This window comes from Gopherus evgoodei, unplaced genomic scaffold (genome assembly GCF_007399415.2).
Source record: "Gopherus evgoodei ecotype Sinaloan lineage unplaced genomic scaffold, rGopEvg1_v1.p scaffold_57_arrow_ctg1, whole genome shotgun sequence".
Classification (NCBI taxonomy): domain Eukaryota; kingdom Metazoa; phylum Chordata; order Testudines; family Testudinidae; genus Gopherus; species Gopherus evgoodei.
The window spans coordinates 748,258-765,308 of record NW_022060078.1 but is presented as its reverse complement, the minus strand read 5'-3'; the positions used below and the strand labels follow the sequence as shown (position 1 = coordinate 765,308).

At 55.5% G+C, this 17,051-nt stretch overlaps 1 protein-coding gene across 1 annotated transcript in view; it reads left to right on the top strand.

Annotated features, from left to right (window-relative positions):
• The first annotated feature begins 4,087 nt into the window (after positions 1-4,087).
• IQSEC2 (IQ motif and Sec7 domain 2) overlaps positions 4,088-17,051 on the top strand; it is a 32,554-nt gene continuing 19,590 nt past the window's right edge. Inside the window, exon 1 of the mRNA XM_030547210.1 lies at positions 4,088-4,383. Within this exon, the coding sequence (XP_030403070.1) occupies positions 4,361-4,383 (23 nt within the window). The 5' untranslated portion in view covers positions 4,088-4,360. The remainder of the gene's footprint in view (positions 4,384-17,051) is intronic.

Genomic DNA, 17,051 nt, shown 5'->3' with positions numbered 1-17,051 from the left:
AGTAGCTATTGTTCCCAACTTTATAATATGAATATACACAAAAAGATATACATCTATTCATATAATATTAATAATTAATAATGTAATAACTATATGAGTATCCATGATTATCACTATATATATAAGAATATACATGTATCTATTAATATAATATGATATAATTAATAGTAGCTGTAACTATAGCTATGAGTATCATCATATCCTTAGTTATTCATATACATGTACATATACACAATGCATGAGATATGCTCTAATGTGATACTGTACTACAATATACTATATGTGTATATCTGTTCATATAATATTCATATATATTTTCATAATGTAATAGCATGTTAATATGACATATATATTAGCCATATGTGTGTGCCTAGAAATATAATATTTTATATACACAAGAATATACCCATACCTGGGCATAGATGTTAATGATGTTATATTAATAACGTTATTTGTTACTCAATTATATTTTATAGTTTATAATATATTCCTAGATATGGGTATATTCTTGTGTGTAGATCCCTATTAGATGATATTCATAGCTCTACACTTATAGCTAATGTATCATATTATAGTACAATATAATTAGTATCCATGCTTGGATGTGTGGTATCTAGGAATATAATATTCCACAATATATATTGTAGTCTATGGACTCCCTGATTCTTTCCCTTTTTTCATGCGCTTTGGGTCTACATGATCACCTATATTGCTCTTAACCGGCTCCTAACACTTGGAGCTCTGTGTTATGATAATTTACTCTAACCTAATCTCATGCTTCATGGCTGAAGCCAGGCACCTGGAGGGGTCAGGAAGGATTTTTTCTCTTAGTGGGAATCAATCTTCTTGTTGTTCCCCACCCCACATGCATTTCTCTGAAGTATCTGGGGCTGGTCATAGCTGGAGCCAGGATACTGGCCAGCAGTGCTCTGAGCTAACAAGGGGATAGATCATCTGGTCACCTCTCAGTTGAATACCTGTCGTGGCAGGGGCTGTGGGCATTGGTGAGGTCTCGCTTTCCCCCGTTCTCAAGAGTTTAGTTTCCTGAGCATTGAAAAGCTTCATTCTAACAAGGCGGGCAAGGAACTATCTTTTATTGGCCCAGCTTCTGTTCAGGAGAGAGACGAGCTTTCTAGCTTACACGACTGAGCTCTTCTTTGGGTCTTTAAGTGAAGTCTTTGGGCCCAGTATATGGGTGACCAGATGGAATTCTCTGGCCTGTGACTCAGGAAGTCAGACTAGATGATCTAATGATTCTTAAACCCTAGGAAACTATCAGATTCATAAACCCATGTAAATAAATAGACTGTAATTATATATATATATATATATATATATATATATATATATATATATATATATATATATATATATATATATATAGATCTAGACACATATAGCTCCTATATTACATTGTATTCCTAGATCTGTGTAGATCTATGCATATAGTATAATGAGTAAGATAATTAATACAAATTCCTGGTTGTATTTGTAGATTTAAGAATATAACAGTTGCAGATTTCTGTTTAGATTTCTGTATATACCTGTGTATATATTAGCTTATCTTCTTAGAGCTACACGTATCTATCAGGATTATATATCGGAGGGGTGGCTGTGTTAGTCTGGATCTGTAAGAGCAGCAGAGTCCTGTGGCACCTTATAGATTAACAAATGGGGGTGAATACTCACTGTGCCGGATGCATGCATGCACACGCGTCCGACGCAGTGGGTATTCACCCCCAAAAGCTCATGCTCCAATAGGATTATATAATATGCACCAATATTTTCATAGATTGAGGAATACAAAATGATAGAGTTCTGGGTATATTTCTGTAGCTATTGAATCTGTAAAATGTACATCTGTATGTATGGCTGTGAAATCTGTACAACGAATAGCTGTAGCACTGGAGAGATCTGTGAAATACATAATCTATAGCGATGAAATCTATGATGTTCCTAGCTCTGTGGGTATGCGTCTGTAGAGATTTGTGTACATTTCTGTAGACAGTGATGGAGTCTATAATTAACCTAGGAAGGATCTGATTTTTGTCCATAAATGTAGATTTCACCATACGCACACAAGCCAATGGGAAAAAATTGTCCCTTGGTGGTAATCGCAATTGACAGGTAGGCAAAGTAAGACACTTGCTTGTTAGACTTACCTTTCGGGAGAGTTATTTTTTGGGATATTTTGACAAACGATATTGATGAGTTGTTTTAATGGTTTCAAAGCTTTAACTGTTTGCGTCTCAGCACCTGCTGCCGTTCAATTGTCAGGTTCCTCCCTTATCCAGCCTTCCTCACAACCATGAAATTTTAAATTGATAAAAAAATTTTTTGGGGGGAATGCTTAAAAATAAACAAAATGATTTGTTCAAATTTAGGGGGAAAAATCCTGTCCCACCCAGCTATAATATTCCTGACTATAGATATATATTTCAGCTTGGAGCTAGGAAATCTGATATAGTCATAGCTATATGGGTATATTTCTCCCTGTAGCTGTGACATCGCCACATATAGCTGTACACATATATTTGCGTACACAGCTGTGAAATCTATAGGATTCCCAGCTATATGTGTCTATTTCTATAGGGAGCTGTGCAGATAATGTGCAATCCTTGGGCAGATATGCATGTTTACCACCCCCTTCTATTGTGTATTAACACACTCGCCCTTATACAAGTATTAGCAACCCACAAACAATTCGCTCCTGAACGTGGAGCAGGTTGCTAAGTAACTGCAGTGTTTCTATACCTATTACTGGTACAAACCCGAGGACTTAAATGCAAGAGAATTAATAGCTGTGGCTATTACTGGTTGTGCGCTGTCTCCCGAACAGCCCACCCTCTGCTCTAACTGCTACATCCCACTCCTCTACCAGAGCCAGGAGAGAACCCAGAAGTCCTGGCTCCCAACTCTAACCGCTAGGCCCCGCTCCCCTCCCAGAGCTGGGGAGAGAACCCAGGAGTCCGGGCTCCCAGCCCCCCCTGCTCTGACCTACCAGACCCCACTCCCCTCCCAGGAAAACCCTGGAGTCTCCTGCTCTAACCACTAGACACCACTCCCCTCAGGTATGCTTGCATGCTAGTTTGTTATTGTAGGCTGTGCTGCGCAGGTTGGGTTGTTATTGTAGGGTCTCTAGCTAGGGGGAAAGACGCTACAGGCGTGGAGATAAACTTTAGTCAAAATCCGGATAGGGAGTGTGAAATTTTCTGCGGCCTGCACTGCCCTCTAGTGACCATTTCTATCTCTGCATTTGAAATTTTCACAGTGACAAGAGTAGGGAAGAGAACCCAGGAGTCCCGGCTTCCAGCCCCGCCCTGTGCCAACCGCTACATTCCACTCCCCTCCCAGAGCTGGGGAGAGAAGCCAGACGTCCTGGCTCCCACCCCTGCCCCTGCTCTAACCACTAGACCCCACTGCGCTCCCAGAGCCGGGGAGAGAACCCAGGAGTCCGGGCTCCCTCCCCCGGCAGCGGGCTCAGAGATCTGGGGAACGCATTATCCTTGCTATTGGTCTCCCTTCCTGTTGACAGCCCAGCTGTGTATTAGCCAACTGTCAGAGGGGAGTGCGGTCTGGTGGGTCAGAGCAGGGGCGGCTGGGAGCCCGGACTCCTGGGTTCTTTCCCAGCTCTGGGAGGGGAGTGGGGTCTACTGAGTAGAGTGGGAAGGGGGGAAGCCAGGACTCCTGGGTTCTCTCCCCGGGTCTGGGAGGGGCAGTGGGGTCTAGTGGGTAGAGCAGGAAGGGCTGGGAGCCAGGACTCCTGGGTTCTCTCCCTGGCTCTGGGAAGGGAGTGGGGTCTAGTGGTTAGAGCAGGGTGTGGTTGGGATCCCGGACACCTGAGTTCTCTCCCAGCTCTGGGAGGAGAGTGGAGTCTGGTGGGTCAGAGCAGGGGGGGCTGGGAGCCGGGCTTCTGGGTTCTCTCCCAGCTCTGGGAGGGGAGAGGGTCTAGTGAGTAAAGTGGGGGGGCCCGGGAGCCAGGACTCCTGGGTTCTCTCTCTGGCTTGGGAGGGGCAGTGGAGTCTAGTGGTTAGAGCGATGGGGGCGGGCTGGGAGCCAGGACTCCTGGGTTCTCTCCCCGGCTCTGGGCAGGGTCCCTCCCCTGGCGCACCGGGAAGAAGGACTTTTCCCAGCCCTCACAGGGTTAACCCCCCCCCCCGCCCCCTTTGGGTGCCCCACGGAGCTCGGGTTTCCGATCAGCTGATGGCAGCGCGGTGACACCCTTCCCCTTGCTGGGGCGCCCTGCCCAAACCCGCGGCCCAGCTCCCTCCCGCCGGGGGGTGTCTGTGCGTCAAGGCAGGGGGAGCCACCCAGCCCCCCAAGCCAGGGGATCGGGGGCAGGAGAAGCCAGGAGGCAGCGATGGACTTTGCCCCAGGAAGCCCGTGAGTGGAGGAGGCGGCAGAGCTGGTGCCTGGCAGAGAGGGGGTGGCCCTGGGGCGCAGGGTGACTGGCCACGGGGGGCCATCAGGGGGCGCAGGGGGGCTGGGCAAGGGGCCGCCCTCCACTAGCAGGCAGGGCCGGGCGCCTGGGGGCACCGTGATGTGGGGGGCTGGGCGGGGGTACTATCCCCCGGCAGTCAGGGCCGGGCACTGGGGGGCACCGGGCTGTGGGATGTGGGGGGCTGGGCAGGGGGCACTATCCCCTGGCAGTCAGGGCCGGGCACTGGGGGGCACCCCGTGCTGCAGGATGGGGGGCTGGGCAGGGGGTGCTATCCCTGGCAGTCAGAGCCGGGGCACTGGGGGGCACCGTGCTGCAGGAAGGGGGGCTGGGCATGGGGCACTATCCCTGGCAGTCAGAGCTGGGCGCTGGGGGGCACCGTGCTGCAGGGTGGGGGTTGGGCAGGGTGCACTATCCCCTGGCAGTCAGGGCCAGGCACTGGGGGGCACCGTGCTGCAGGATGGGGGGCTGGGCATGGGGCACTATCCCTGGCAGTCAGAGCCAGGCACTGGGGGGCGCCCCGTGCTGCAGGATGGGAGGCTGGGCAGGGGGTGCTATCCCCCGGCAGTCAGGGCTGGGCACTCGGGGGCACCCCGTGCTGCAGGATGGGAGGCTGGGCAGGGGGTGCTATCCCCCGGCAGTCAGGGCTGGGCACTCGGGGGCACCCCGTGCTGCAGGATGGGAGGCTGGGCAGGGGGTGCTATCCCCCGGCAGTCAGGGCTGGGCACTGGGGGGCACCCCGTGCTGCAGGATGGGGGGCTGGGCAGGGGGCACTATCCCCTGGCAGTCAGGGCTGGGCACTGGGGGGCACCGGGCTGTGGGATGTGGGGGGCTGGGCAGGGGGCACTATCCCCCGGCAGTCAGGGCTGGGCATTGGGGGGCACCCCGTACTGCAGGATGGGGGGCTGGGCAGGGGGCACTATCCCCCGGCAGTCAGGGCTGGGCACTGGGGGGCACCCCGTGCTGCAGGATGGGAGGCTGGGCAGGGGGCGCTATCCCCCGGCAGTCAGGGCCGGGCACTGGGGGGCACCATGCTGCAGGATGGGGGGCTGGGCAGGGGGCACTATCCCCCAGCAGTAAGGATTGGGTCCTGGGGGGCCTGTGCTGTGGGGTGTGGGGCTGGGGAGGGGACACTATCCCCCGGCACTCAGGGCTGGGAACTGGGGGACACTGTGCGTCAGGGTGGGGGGCTGGGCTGGGGGGCCTGTGCTGCGGGTTGGGGGTTTGGGCAGGGGGTGCTCTGCCATGGCACTCAGGGCCGGGCACTGGGGGACACCCCGTGCTGCAGGATGGGGGGCTGGGCAGGGGACACTATCCCCCGGCACTCAGGGCTGGGAACTGGGGGACACTGTGCGGCAGGGTGGGGGGCTGGGCTGGGGGGCCTGTGCTGCGGGTTGGGGGTTTGGGCAGGGGGTGCTCTGCCATGGCACTCAGGGCCGGGCACTGGGGGACACCTTGCTGAAGGATGAGGGCCTGGGCAGGGGGCGCTATCCCCTGGCAGTCAGTGCTGCTGGGAGTGGGGCGGGGGGCTGGGCTGGGGGGCGCCCTCCCCTGGGGTGGGAGCTTCTGTCTTTGGTGCCATGAATTATAGCTGTGACTCAGTTTCCCACTAGACTCTGAATTTATCTCCCCTCCCCCCTAAACCTCCTCACCCCCGACCCGGCACTGATTCCTGTAGCTTCATGAGCAGAAACTTTCTGTAAACATTGACATGGAGGTTTTTATAAAGAGGCAATAAATATATAGTGAATGTATTTGCTTCCATTCCCAGCTGCGGGATCTAGTGGTTAGAGCAGGGGGGCTGGGAGCCAGGACTCCTGGGTTCTCTCCCAGGCTCTGGGAGGGGAGTGGGGGCTAGTGGTTAGAGCAGGGGGGCTGGGAGCCAGGACTCCTGGGTTCTCTCCTGGTTCTGAGCGGGGAGTAGAGTCTGGTGGTTAGAGCAGCAGAGGTTGGAAGCCAGGATGCCTGGGTTCTCTCCCTGCTCTGGGAGGGGAGTGGGGGCTGGTTAGACCAGGGGGTCTGGGAGAACGGGGGTGGCCGAGATGGCCACTCAGCTGGTTGCCATCACAGACTGGGTGTTGGGGTGAGGGCATGGTGGGCATCTCTGAGTCTCACAGCCTTGGTGCCTGGTCGTGGAGTCAAGTGTTGGCGTCTGGTGCTGCTCTCTGGGGTCCTGGCAGCAGCAGGGGAAGTCGTTGGACTGGATCTCCTGGCTTCCCTCCTGCCTGCTCGATCCCTCTGGATCCCTGTCCCGCTGAGCCTTCTGCACCCTTCCCATCCGCCCCCCTTGATCCCATCCGGAAGCCTCTCCAGATCCCATAGGATCCCTCCCCCTCCTGTCCCAGCCACGCAGCCTTCGTCTCCGGCACCCCCAATGGATGGCGGGTGGGGTGCTGGCTGTTGTCTGTGATCCCGGCCTTCGCACATGGGCCCCTCTCTCTGCGGGGCTCGCTGGCCCAGCGAGAACCAAGCCCAGTGCGCTCCGCTGCCCGCCTGCCCATCTCAGCCAGCCAATCTCTCTCCGGGCCCTATGGCTCTCTCTGGGGCCTGCCTCCCGCTTCTCTCTCTGGGCCTGTGACGTCCTGGCCTGTGGCGCTGGGGCTCGTCCCAGGGGGTGCAGCTGTCTCTCTCCGTGGCCCCGTGTCTCTCCGTGCCGTGGTGTCCCGCCGGGCCCTCGCTGTGTGTCTCTGCGTGGCTGCTCTCAGCGTCCGGCTCCAGCGCGGGGGGCTCTGCTCCCCCCCTCGCTGGGCTGGGGTCTCTCTGTGGTCAGTGCTGTCCTGCTCCTCCTTGACGTGGTGTTTTTTCTTCTCTTCCCCCCTTTTGTCTGTCGTTCGCTCTCCCCATCTGGCTGCCCCCCTGCTCTGTCTCACTGCCTGTCCCCGCGTAACGCCCCCGCCCTGCCGGCGGCCTGTCTATTGCATCTACCTGTCTACCCCATCCACCACTTCCACCCCATCTCTCGATCTATCCCATCCACCCATCTCTTGATCTATCCATCTCTCTATCTATCCCCATCCACCCATTTCTCGATCTATCCCCATCCACCTCCTCCACCCCATCTCTCTATCTATCCCCATCCACCCATTTCTCGATCTATCCCCACCCACCTCCTCCACCCCATCTCTCTATCTATCCCCATCCACCCATTTCTCGATCTATCCCCATCCACCTCCTCCACCCCATCTCTCTATCTATCCCCATCCACCCCATCTATCTATCTCCATCTACCCATCTCTCGATCTATCCCATCCACCCATCTCTTGATCTATCCATCTCTTTATCTATCCCCATCCACCCATTTCTCGATCTATCCCCATCCACCTCTTCCACCCCATCTCTCGATCTATCCCATCCACCCATCTCTTGATCTATCCATCTCTCTATCTATCCCCATCCACCCATCTCTCGATCTATCCTCATCCACCTCCTCCACCCCATCTATCTATCTATTTATCTATCTATCTATCTATCCCCATCCACCCATTTCTCGATCTATCCCCATCCACCTCCTCCACCCCATCTCTCTATCTATCCCCATCCACCTCCTCCACCCCATCTCTCTATCTATCCCCATCCACCCCATCTATCTATCTCCATCTACCCATCTCTCGATCTATCCCATCCACCCATCTCTTGATCTATCCATCTCTCTATCTATCCCCATCCACCCATTTCTCGATCTATCCCCATCCACCTCCTCCACCCCATCTCTCTATCTCCATCCACCCCATCTATCTATCTCCATCTACCCATCTCTCGATCTATCCTCATCCACCTCCTCCACCCCCTCTATCTATCTATCCCCCCACACCCCCTCTATCTATCTATCTATCCACCCCATCCCCCCATCTATCTATCTATCTATCCCAGCACACCCCCTCTATCTATCTATCTATCTATCTATCTATCTATCTATCTATCTATCTATCTATCTATCCCCATCAAACTGTTCTTTGTCTCTCTCCCCCCATTCACTCCCCACTTTGTCTAGCCCACCGTGTCTCCCCATCGCTGTCTCTCTGCTGCTCTCTATAGGTCCTCCGCGTCTCCCACTCTGCACCAGTATTGCTGTCCTGCTCAGTCGCTCCTCCACTCGCAGCTAGCTCCCCCCGCCCGGCAGGCAGAGTGCAGGTAAGCCAGGCAGCCACCCCCTCACTCCTGCACCACCCCGTCCCCAGCACGTCCCCTGCACCACCACGCCCCGCCCCGACACTTGCAGCTCTGCGGCTTCCCCTCGGCCATACACCCGGCGTCTGCCAGGATGCCTGGGTTCTCCCACCAGCACAGGAAAGGGAGTGGAGTCTAGTGGTTAGAGCAGGGGGGCTGGGAGCCAGGACTCCTGGGTTCTCTCCCCGGTTCTGGGAGGGCAGTGGTGTCCAGTGGTTAGAGCAGTGGGGTCTGGAAACCAGGACTCCTGGGTTCTCTCCCCGGCTCTGGGAGGGCAGTGGGATGTAGTGATTAGAGTGGTGAGGGAGGGGCTGGGAGCCCGGACGCCTGGGTTCTCTCCCCGGCTCTGGGAGACGAGTGGGGGCTAGTGTCTAGTTCCCCTCCCCTCTTACACCTCTCCACCCTGCAGTCCCCTCTCACACTCCTACCATCCTGTGCCCCCACGCCCCTCCCCTGGGGAAGGGGAGGGGTATGGTACCCCCTCCCCTGATGGGGGTATGTTCTGTCGTGAGTACTTTGGGTCTAACCTGTCTGTCTGTCCCTGTCTCTCTGTCTCCCCCCCACCCCCCCAGGGATGATTTGGAGGGTGAGGACGTCCATCAGTTCTGCTGCCCCGCCTCAGAGTGCAGCAGCCCGTCCTCTAGATAACCTGGAGGGGGCGCTGCTGAGACCTCCCTGCCATGCTGTCCTGCAGCCCCCAAGGCTTCCCCCTCCCCACCCACCCCAGCACCCGGAGTAAGGAGGGCTGGGGCCGTTCCAGAGACACAACCGCCCCCCACATCCTGCCTAGCTAGAGCCAGCCAACTGCTCCCCCACTTCTGTTTGACCCTTCACCCCCACAGTACTTTTGACCTTTCACCTCCAGCTTCTCTGATGTGACCTTTTTCTCCAAGAGTTTGATTTGACCTTTAAGCCCCTCCAGACATGGTCTTGGCCTTTGACCATCCGTTTGTTGGTGTGACCTTTAGCCGTGTGACTTTTGTTTGACCCTCCTGCATTGGGTTTGACCTTTAACCTCTTGTTCTTGAACATTCCCATTCGTACATAGAGTTGTGTTTGGGCGTGGCAAGTCAGTCAATTTACCAGTCAACAGAGTCAATTGGGCGGTCCATTGGCTAGTCAAACAGTATCAATCGACCGGTCCAACAGTGTCGTGTGGTTGGTCAATTGGTTAGTCCAACAGCGTCAATTAGTTGGTCAAGGGACTGGTCCAACAATGTCAATTGGTCAAATAATGTCAGTTGGTCAGTCGAATAACGTGAAATGGTTGGTCAATTGTTTGGTCAAACTATGTCAATTGATCGATCAGTTGACTGGTCCAACAGCATCAATTGGTCGGTCAGTTGATCAGTCCAACAGTGTCAACTGGTTGGTCAGTTGATCAGTCCAATAACGTCAACTGGTCAGTCAGTTGACTGGTGCAACAGTGTCAACTGGTTGGTCAAACAATGTCAACTGATCAATTGACTGACTGATTAAACAACATCAGTTGGTCGGTCAGTTGACTGACTGGTCAAATAACATCAATTGGTTGGTCAGTTGACCACATATTATTTGACCGTGGTCAAATATTGTCACACATTCCAGACGGAGTGGTCAGTAGGTGGTGGCCAACCTTTCTGATTGCATCGCAGTTTTGCTCTTTCATTTTGTAGCTCTTTCTTTCATTGCGTTTTGCATTTTACTTAGTTAAAATAACGCATCTGAGGCACGTGTGCTTGTGGAATTAGGTGTAAATGGCTACGCTCAGCCTATGGGAGACTATGAAGTCTTACGCTTTTTTCTTACACTTCTAACAAGTAAACACATCCAAATTTTTGACCGTTTTTTGATGTTATTTGACTGGCCAACTGACTAATCATTTTTTGAATGGCCAAATGCCCAAACTTAGTTTTGTTTGAGCTTTCACCCCAACATTGGCTTTGACCTTTAACTTCCTGCAGCTTGGGCATGGCCATTGGCTGCAGCATGGGGTTGACCTCTAACTTCTGCTGCTTGGACTTGAGCTTTACGCCCCCCAGTGGCTTGATATGATCTTAAAACCTTTGGCCTTTTTTGGCTTGACCTTGACCCCTCTATTGAATTTGACCTTTAACCTCTTGCTGCTTTGAGTTGAATGTTAGCGCCAAGAGTTTTGTTTGACCTTTAGCCCCTTGTAGAATCGAACTTTGACCTTGTGTTCAGTTGTATTACCTTTAGCTCCTAGTCTACTTTGACCTTTAGTCCCCATGTTGGGTTTGACCTTTAACCTTCTGTTGCTTTGACTTGGGTTTGAACCCCATAGGGGCATTGACCTCTAACCCCATGCCATTTGCTTGCCCTTTGACCCCTTCGTTGACCTTTAACGTCCTGCAGCTTTGTCGTGACCTACATCCCCAATGTTGAGGTGGATCTTTAACCACTCACTCTTTTGACGTGAGTAGCTTTGTTTGACCTTTAACCCCCACCATTGGGGTTTGACCTCTGACCTCTTATGTCTTTGGGCAGCACTTTAACCCTATAAGTTCTGTTAGCTCTTTATCACTCCACATTGCGGGTCAACCCTTGGCCGTCTCTGGCTTTGAAATGTCTCCTAGCGTCGTGCATTCTTCTGATCTTAAGCCCCCATGTGGGTTTTCCCTTTGAGCTTGAGCAGCCTTGTGATGACCTGCAATTCCATGACAACTGTTTGACCTTCGACACCATTTGGGTTTGACCTCTTGACCCCTTTCCATTTCATGACTGCTGATCTTTGACCTCTCATCACTTGTGTTTGACCTTTGATCCTGTGTGGCTTGTTTCTGTCTGTGGGCCCCATTAATTTGAGACTGACCTTCGACCTCTCTGATATTGACCTTTAACGCCATTGGCTTGACTTTCAAACTCTGACCTTTGGCCTCCCCGTCTACTTGATTTGACCTGGAAATGCCAGCAAGCCCCAGTTCCGGATTGGACCTTTGACCTCTGTCTACATCTGGAGTACTGTGTCCAGTTTTGGGCACCCCGCTAGAAGAAGGATGTGGACAAATTGGAGAGAGTCCAGCAGAGGGCAACTAAATGATCGGGGGGCTGGAGCACATGACTTATGAGGAGAGACTGAGGGAACTGGGATTGTTTAGTCTGCAGAAGAGAAGAGTGATGGGGGATTTGATAGCTGCTTTCAACTACCTAAAAGGGGGTTCCAAAGAGGATGGATCTAGACTGTTCTCAGTGGTACCAGATGACAGAACAAGGAGCAATGGTCTCAAGTTGCAGTGGGGGAGGTCTAGGTTGGATATTAGGAAACACTATTTCACTAGGAGGGTGGTGAAGCACTGGAATGGGTTCCCTAGGGAGGTGGTGGAATCTCCATCCTTAGATGTATTTAAGGTCAGGCTTGACAAAGCCCTGGCTGAGATGATTTAGTTGGAGATTAGTCCTGCTTTGAGCAGGGGGTAGGACTAGATACCTCCTGAGGTCTCTTCCAACACTGATATTCTATGATCCTATGATACATTAATGACTCAAAATCCAGCCCTGTCCCCATTGTAGTCGGGGGTGACTCCAGATTGACTCCGGCGGACTGAGATCAGAATCCAGCCCTGTCCCCACTGCAGTCAGGGAGTGACTCTGGATTGACCCCGGCTGGCTGAGATTAGAATCCAGACCTGACCCCACTGCGGTCAGGGAGTGACTCTGGATTGACCCTGGCGGGCTGGATTAGAATCCGCGTCCCCGTTGCAGTTAGGAGTGACTCTGGATTGACCCTGGCGGGTTGAGAGTAGAATCCAGCCCTGACCCCACCGCAGTTAGGGAGTGACTCTGGACTGACTCTGGCGGGCTGAGATTAGAATCTGGCTCTATCCCTGTTGCAGTCAGGAGTCTGGATTGATTTTGGATTGACCCCGGCGGGGTGAGATCAGAATCTGGCCCTGTCTCCACTGCAGTCAGGGAGTGACTCTGGATTGACCCCGGCTGGCTGAGATTAGAATCCAGACTTGACCCCGCTGCGGTCAGGGAGTGACTCTGGATTGACCCTGGTGGGCTGGATTAGAATCCACATCCCCGTTGCAGTTAGGAGTGACTCCGGATTGACTTTGGATTGAGCCCAGCGGGCTGAGATCAGAATCAGGCCTTGTCCCTGTTGCAGTCAGGGGATGACTTCAGATTGGCCTGGGCGGCTGAGACCCGGCTCAGCGGCTGCTTTCGAATCCCTTGCGTCTCTGGAACGGACCCCGATGCCTTTGCCCCCCCCCAACCCCCCTCCCCCAATCACAGTTTACACATTTTTCTATGCAGAAGCATAAGCCTTAATCCCCAGCACCGCCCTACTCCCCCTGCAGGAGGACAGCGATGGAGCTGCAGAAACCAGCCCACCCCCCTTACCCCAAAAATCTGGACAACCCCCCTATGCTTCTACGGGGCTTCCTCCCCGCCATCCTTCGTCATGGCCGTGCCCTGAAACAAACGAACCTTTGAAACCTACGACGCTTCAGCCTGCCTCTCGGGATCTGTTTTCTGGATTTTGCTCTTCCCCCTCTGGACTTGCTACGGCCTCCTCTCCTGCTTTGTACCTACCCGAGTGCATTGGGATCGCAGGTTCGGGGCGTGGGTGTGTGTGGAGTGGACGGGAAACCTGGATCCCAGCCCCGCCCCCCAGCCCCACTCTTCAGGGACTTTGTGCCTCCCGCGGCGGGGTTGGACGAGGCCGAGCTAATGCCGACTGGCGTCTGGGACTTTGTGTGTGTGGGGGGGGGAGGCGGGTGTGCACGGATCTGTGCGAAGTGGGTGTCCCTGGCGCCTGTTCACCAAGCAGCCTGGATGCCTCAACAGGCTGTGCAAATTGGAGGGGGGGGTTCCCCGGGGTGGCAGTGGGGGCATGTGCAAAATGGGTGGCTTATGGAGACCTGCCTGGTGGTGAGCGTGCAAAATTCACGTGACTTGGTGTGCCAAAGGGTGGTGACTGACACTGCCCCCTTCCCATGGCAGTCATGCGCAAGCCAGTGTGGCGTTTGCACGGATTGGTGGTGCGATCGATGTGCAAAAGGCTGGATGCTAATTGCCCCTGAAGTGGGGCTGTGGAACAAGTGTGATTTGCATGTACCTGATGACCAAAATGAGGGGAGGGGAATTGGCATAGATCTTCCAAGCAGCAGGTGTGCAAAATGAGTGTGTCTTGGGCTAATCTGCTGCTTAGCCAATGTGCTAAATTATTGAGGCTGGTGTACAAAACATGGGTGATTTGTGCTAATCTCCCAGCGCAGAGGAGGTGCAAAATGGAGGTAACTTGCACAGATTTTCCCTGCGCTGGGTGTGCAAAACAAGTGTGTGTTGCACTGATCGACCATGCAATGTGCAAAATGAGCATGACTTGTGCTGAATTCTCAGGCAGTCGTCATTCAAAATGGATGTAATTTGCACTAATTTGTTGGGTCATCAATTTGCAAAGCCGGGGGAGGGGAGGTGCATATGTCCCCCTGCCGTGGGTGTGCAAGGCAAGTGTGATTTTCATGAATCTGCCTTGGTGCAAAATTGCACTGGTGTCTCATGCGGGTGGTTGGGTGTGCAAGGTGGATGTGAGTTGCACTAATTTGGCATGTCCCCAGTGTGCTAAAGGAGTGCGGCTTCCCCTAATTGCTAACGAGGCAGCTGTGCAAAATGAGTCTCGTTGGCACTTATAAGCTGTGCAGCCACAGAGCTGGGGAGGAGGTTTGCACGGATTTCCCCAGTGGTGGTTGTGCAAAATGAGTGTGCTTCACCCCGATGCGCCACAACAGCTGGCGTGCTAAACACTGTGGCTCACGGCAGAGCGTGTTTGCACTGTGGGTTCTCCAACCCGGGCACAAGTAACTTGGGGGGAGGCAGAGGGGAATGCGCAGGGATCTGGACATGGGGGTCCCCCCACTGCACCCCCTCCTCCCCGTCTGGCCCATAACCCATCCCCCCCCATAAATATAACCCCAGGGGTCTTTTTACCAGCTTCTGTATGTACTGTACGAAAAGACGCCAGCTTTGTCCGACAGAGAACCATATGGAATAAAAGAACCATGCAACCTGTCACAGATTCTGTACCCCCTCTGTGCCATGTACCCCCTGATCATCCCACATGCCAGCCCCATGGATAACCCCAGTGTTCACCAGGACTTGGTCTGCTATGGCTGGGAGAGCTGCAGTAGGGGGCACTCTTCCCTGGCAGTCAGGGCTGGGCACTGGGGGGCACCGTGCTGCGGGACGAGGCGCTGGGCAGGGGGTGCTCTCCCCTGACAGGCAGGGCCAGGCACTGGGGGGCACCGTGCTGTGGGGAGTGGGGCGGGGGGCCAGGCGCTGTGGTGCACCTTAGGATGAGACCTGATGAGGATGAGACTTTTTCTACAAGAGCTGGGCATGAACCCCAGTGTCCTGGTCAAAGCCCAGTTCCAGTGATCTCATTCGGCTTCCCTAAATCCAGCTGTTGCGCCCCAGAGATGGCTGCACCTCAGTGCCAGGTGAGCCCTCTCTTGCGGCGTTATGTGCGGCTGTTCCCCGGCTGCCCCGCCCCAGAGGTGGCTGCATCTGAGTGCCGGGCGAGCCCTCCCCTGCGGCGTTATGTGTGGCTGTTCCCCGGCTGCCCCGCCCCAGGGATTGGCAGTGGTTGACCAATGGATGAGGCCAACCCAGCTGGTTTGGCCAGGCCGTGGGTGAAATACGCCCTGCTCGGGGTGGGGTGGGCGGGGGGAGGCAATCCTGGCCTGCAGCCCTGGGAAGAGCCGAGACCAGCAGGAGGTGCAGTACTGAGCGTGACCACCGGGTGGCAGCATCAGCCCAGCTCGGCTATAGCGCGACTGTCCTCAATGGAACCAACCAGAGAGAGTCAGGTTCTCTCCCCAGCTCTGGGAGGGGAGTGGGGGCTGGTGGTTAGAGCAGCAGGAGCTAAGAGCCAGGACTCCTGGGTTCTCTCCCCAGCTCTGGGAGGGGAGTGGGGGCTGGTGGTTAGAGCAGCAGGAGCTAAGAGCCAGGACTCCTGGGTTCTCTCCCCAGCTCTGGGAGGGGAGTGGGGGCTGGTGGTTAGAGCGTGGGGGGGGGCTGGGAGCCAGGACTCCTGGGTTTTCTCCCCAGCTCTGGGAGGGGAGTGGGGGCTGGTGGTTAGAGCGTGGGGGGGGGCTGGGAGCCAGGACGCCTGGGTTCTCTCTCCAGCTCTGGGAGGGGAGTGGGGGCTGGTGGTTAGAGCGTGGGGGGGGGGCTGGGAGCCAGGACGCCTGGGTTCTCTCCCCAGCTCTGGGAGGGGAGTGGGGGCTGGTGGTTAGAGCGTGGGGGGGGGCTGGGAGCCAGGACTCCTGGGTTCTCTCCCCAGCTCTGGGAGGGGAGTGGGGGCTGGTGGTTAGAGCGGGGGGAGGGCTGGGAGCCAGGACTCCTGGGTTCTCTCCCCAGCTCTGGGAGGGGAGTGGGGGCTGGTGGTTAGAGCAGGGGGGGCTGGGAGCCAGGACTCCTGGGTTCTCTCCCCAGCTCTGGGAGGGGAGTGGGGGCTGGTGGTTAGAGCGTGGGGGGGGGGGGCTGGGAGCCAGGACACCTGGGTTCTCTCCCCAGCTCTGGGAGGGGAGTGGGGGCTGGTGGTTAGAGCGTGGGGGGGGGCTGGGAGCCAGGACACCTGGGTTCTCTCCCCAGCTCTGGGAGGGGAGTGGGGGCTGGTGGTTAGAGCGGGGGGGGGGCTGGGAGCCAGGACTCCTGGGTTCTCTCCCCAGCTCTGGGAGGGGAGTGGGGGCTGGTGGTTAGAGCAGGGGGTGGCTGGGAGCCAGGACTCCTGGGTTCTCTCCCCAGCTCTGGGAGGGGAGTGGGGGCTGGTGGTTAGAGCAGGAGGGGGCTGGGAGCCAGGACTCCTGGGTTCTCTCTCCAGCTCTGGAAGGGGAGTGGGGGCTGGTGGTTAGAGCGTGGGGGAGGGGGCTGGGAGCCAGGACACATGGGTTCTCTCCCCAGCTCTGGGAGGGGAGTGGGGGCTGGGAGCCAGGACTCCTGGGTTCTCTCCCCAGCTCTGGGAGGGGAGTGGGGGCTGGTGGTTAGAGCGGGGGGAGGGCTGGGAGCCAGGACTCCTGGGTTCTCTCCCCAGCTCTGGGAGGGGAGTGGGGGCTGGTGGTTAGAGCGGGGGGAGGGCTGGGAGCCAGGACACCTGGGTTCTCTCCCCAGCTCTGGGAGGGGAGTGGGGTCTGGTGGTTAGAGCGGGGGGAGGGCTGGGAGCCAGGACTCCTGGGTTCTCTCCCCAGCTCTGGGAGGGGAGTGGGGGCTGGTGGTTAGAGCGGGGGGAGGCCTGGGAGCCAGGACTCCTGGGTTCTCTCTCCAGCTCTGGAAGGGGAGTGGGGGCTGGTGGTTAGAGCGTGGGGGGGCGCTGGGAGCCAGGACTCCTGGGTTCTCTCCCCAGCTCTGGGAGGGGAGTGGAGGCTGGTGGTTAGAGTGGGAGGGGGCTGGGAGCCAGGACTCCTGGGTTCTCTCTCCAGCTCTGGAAGGGGAGTGGGGGCTG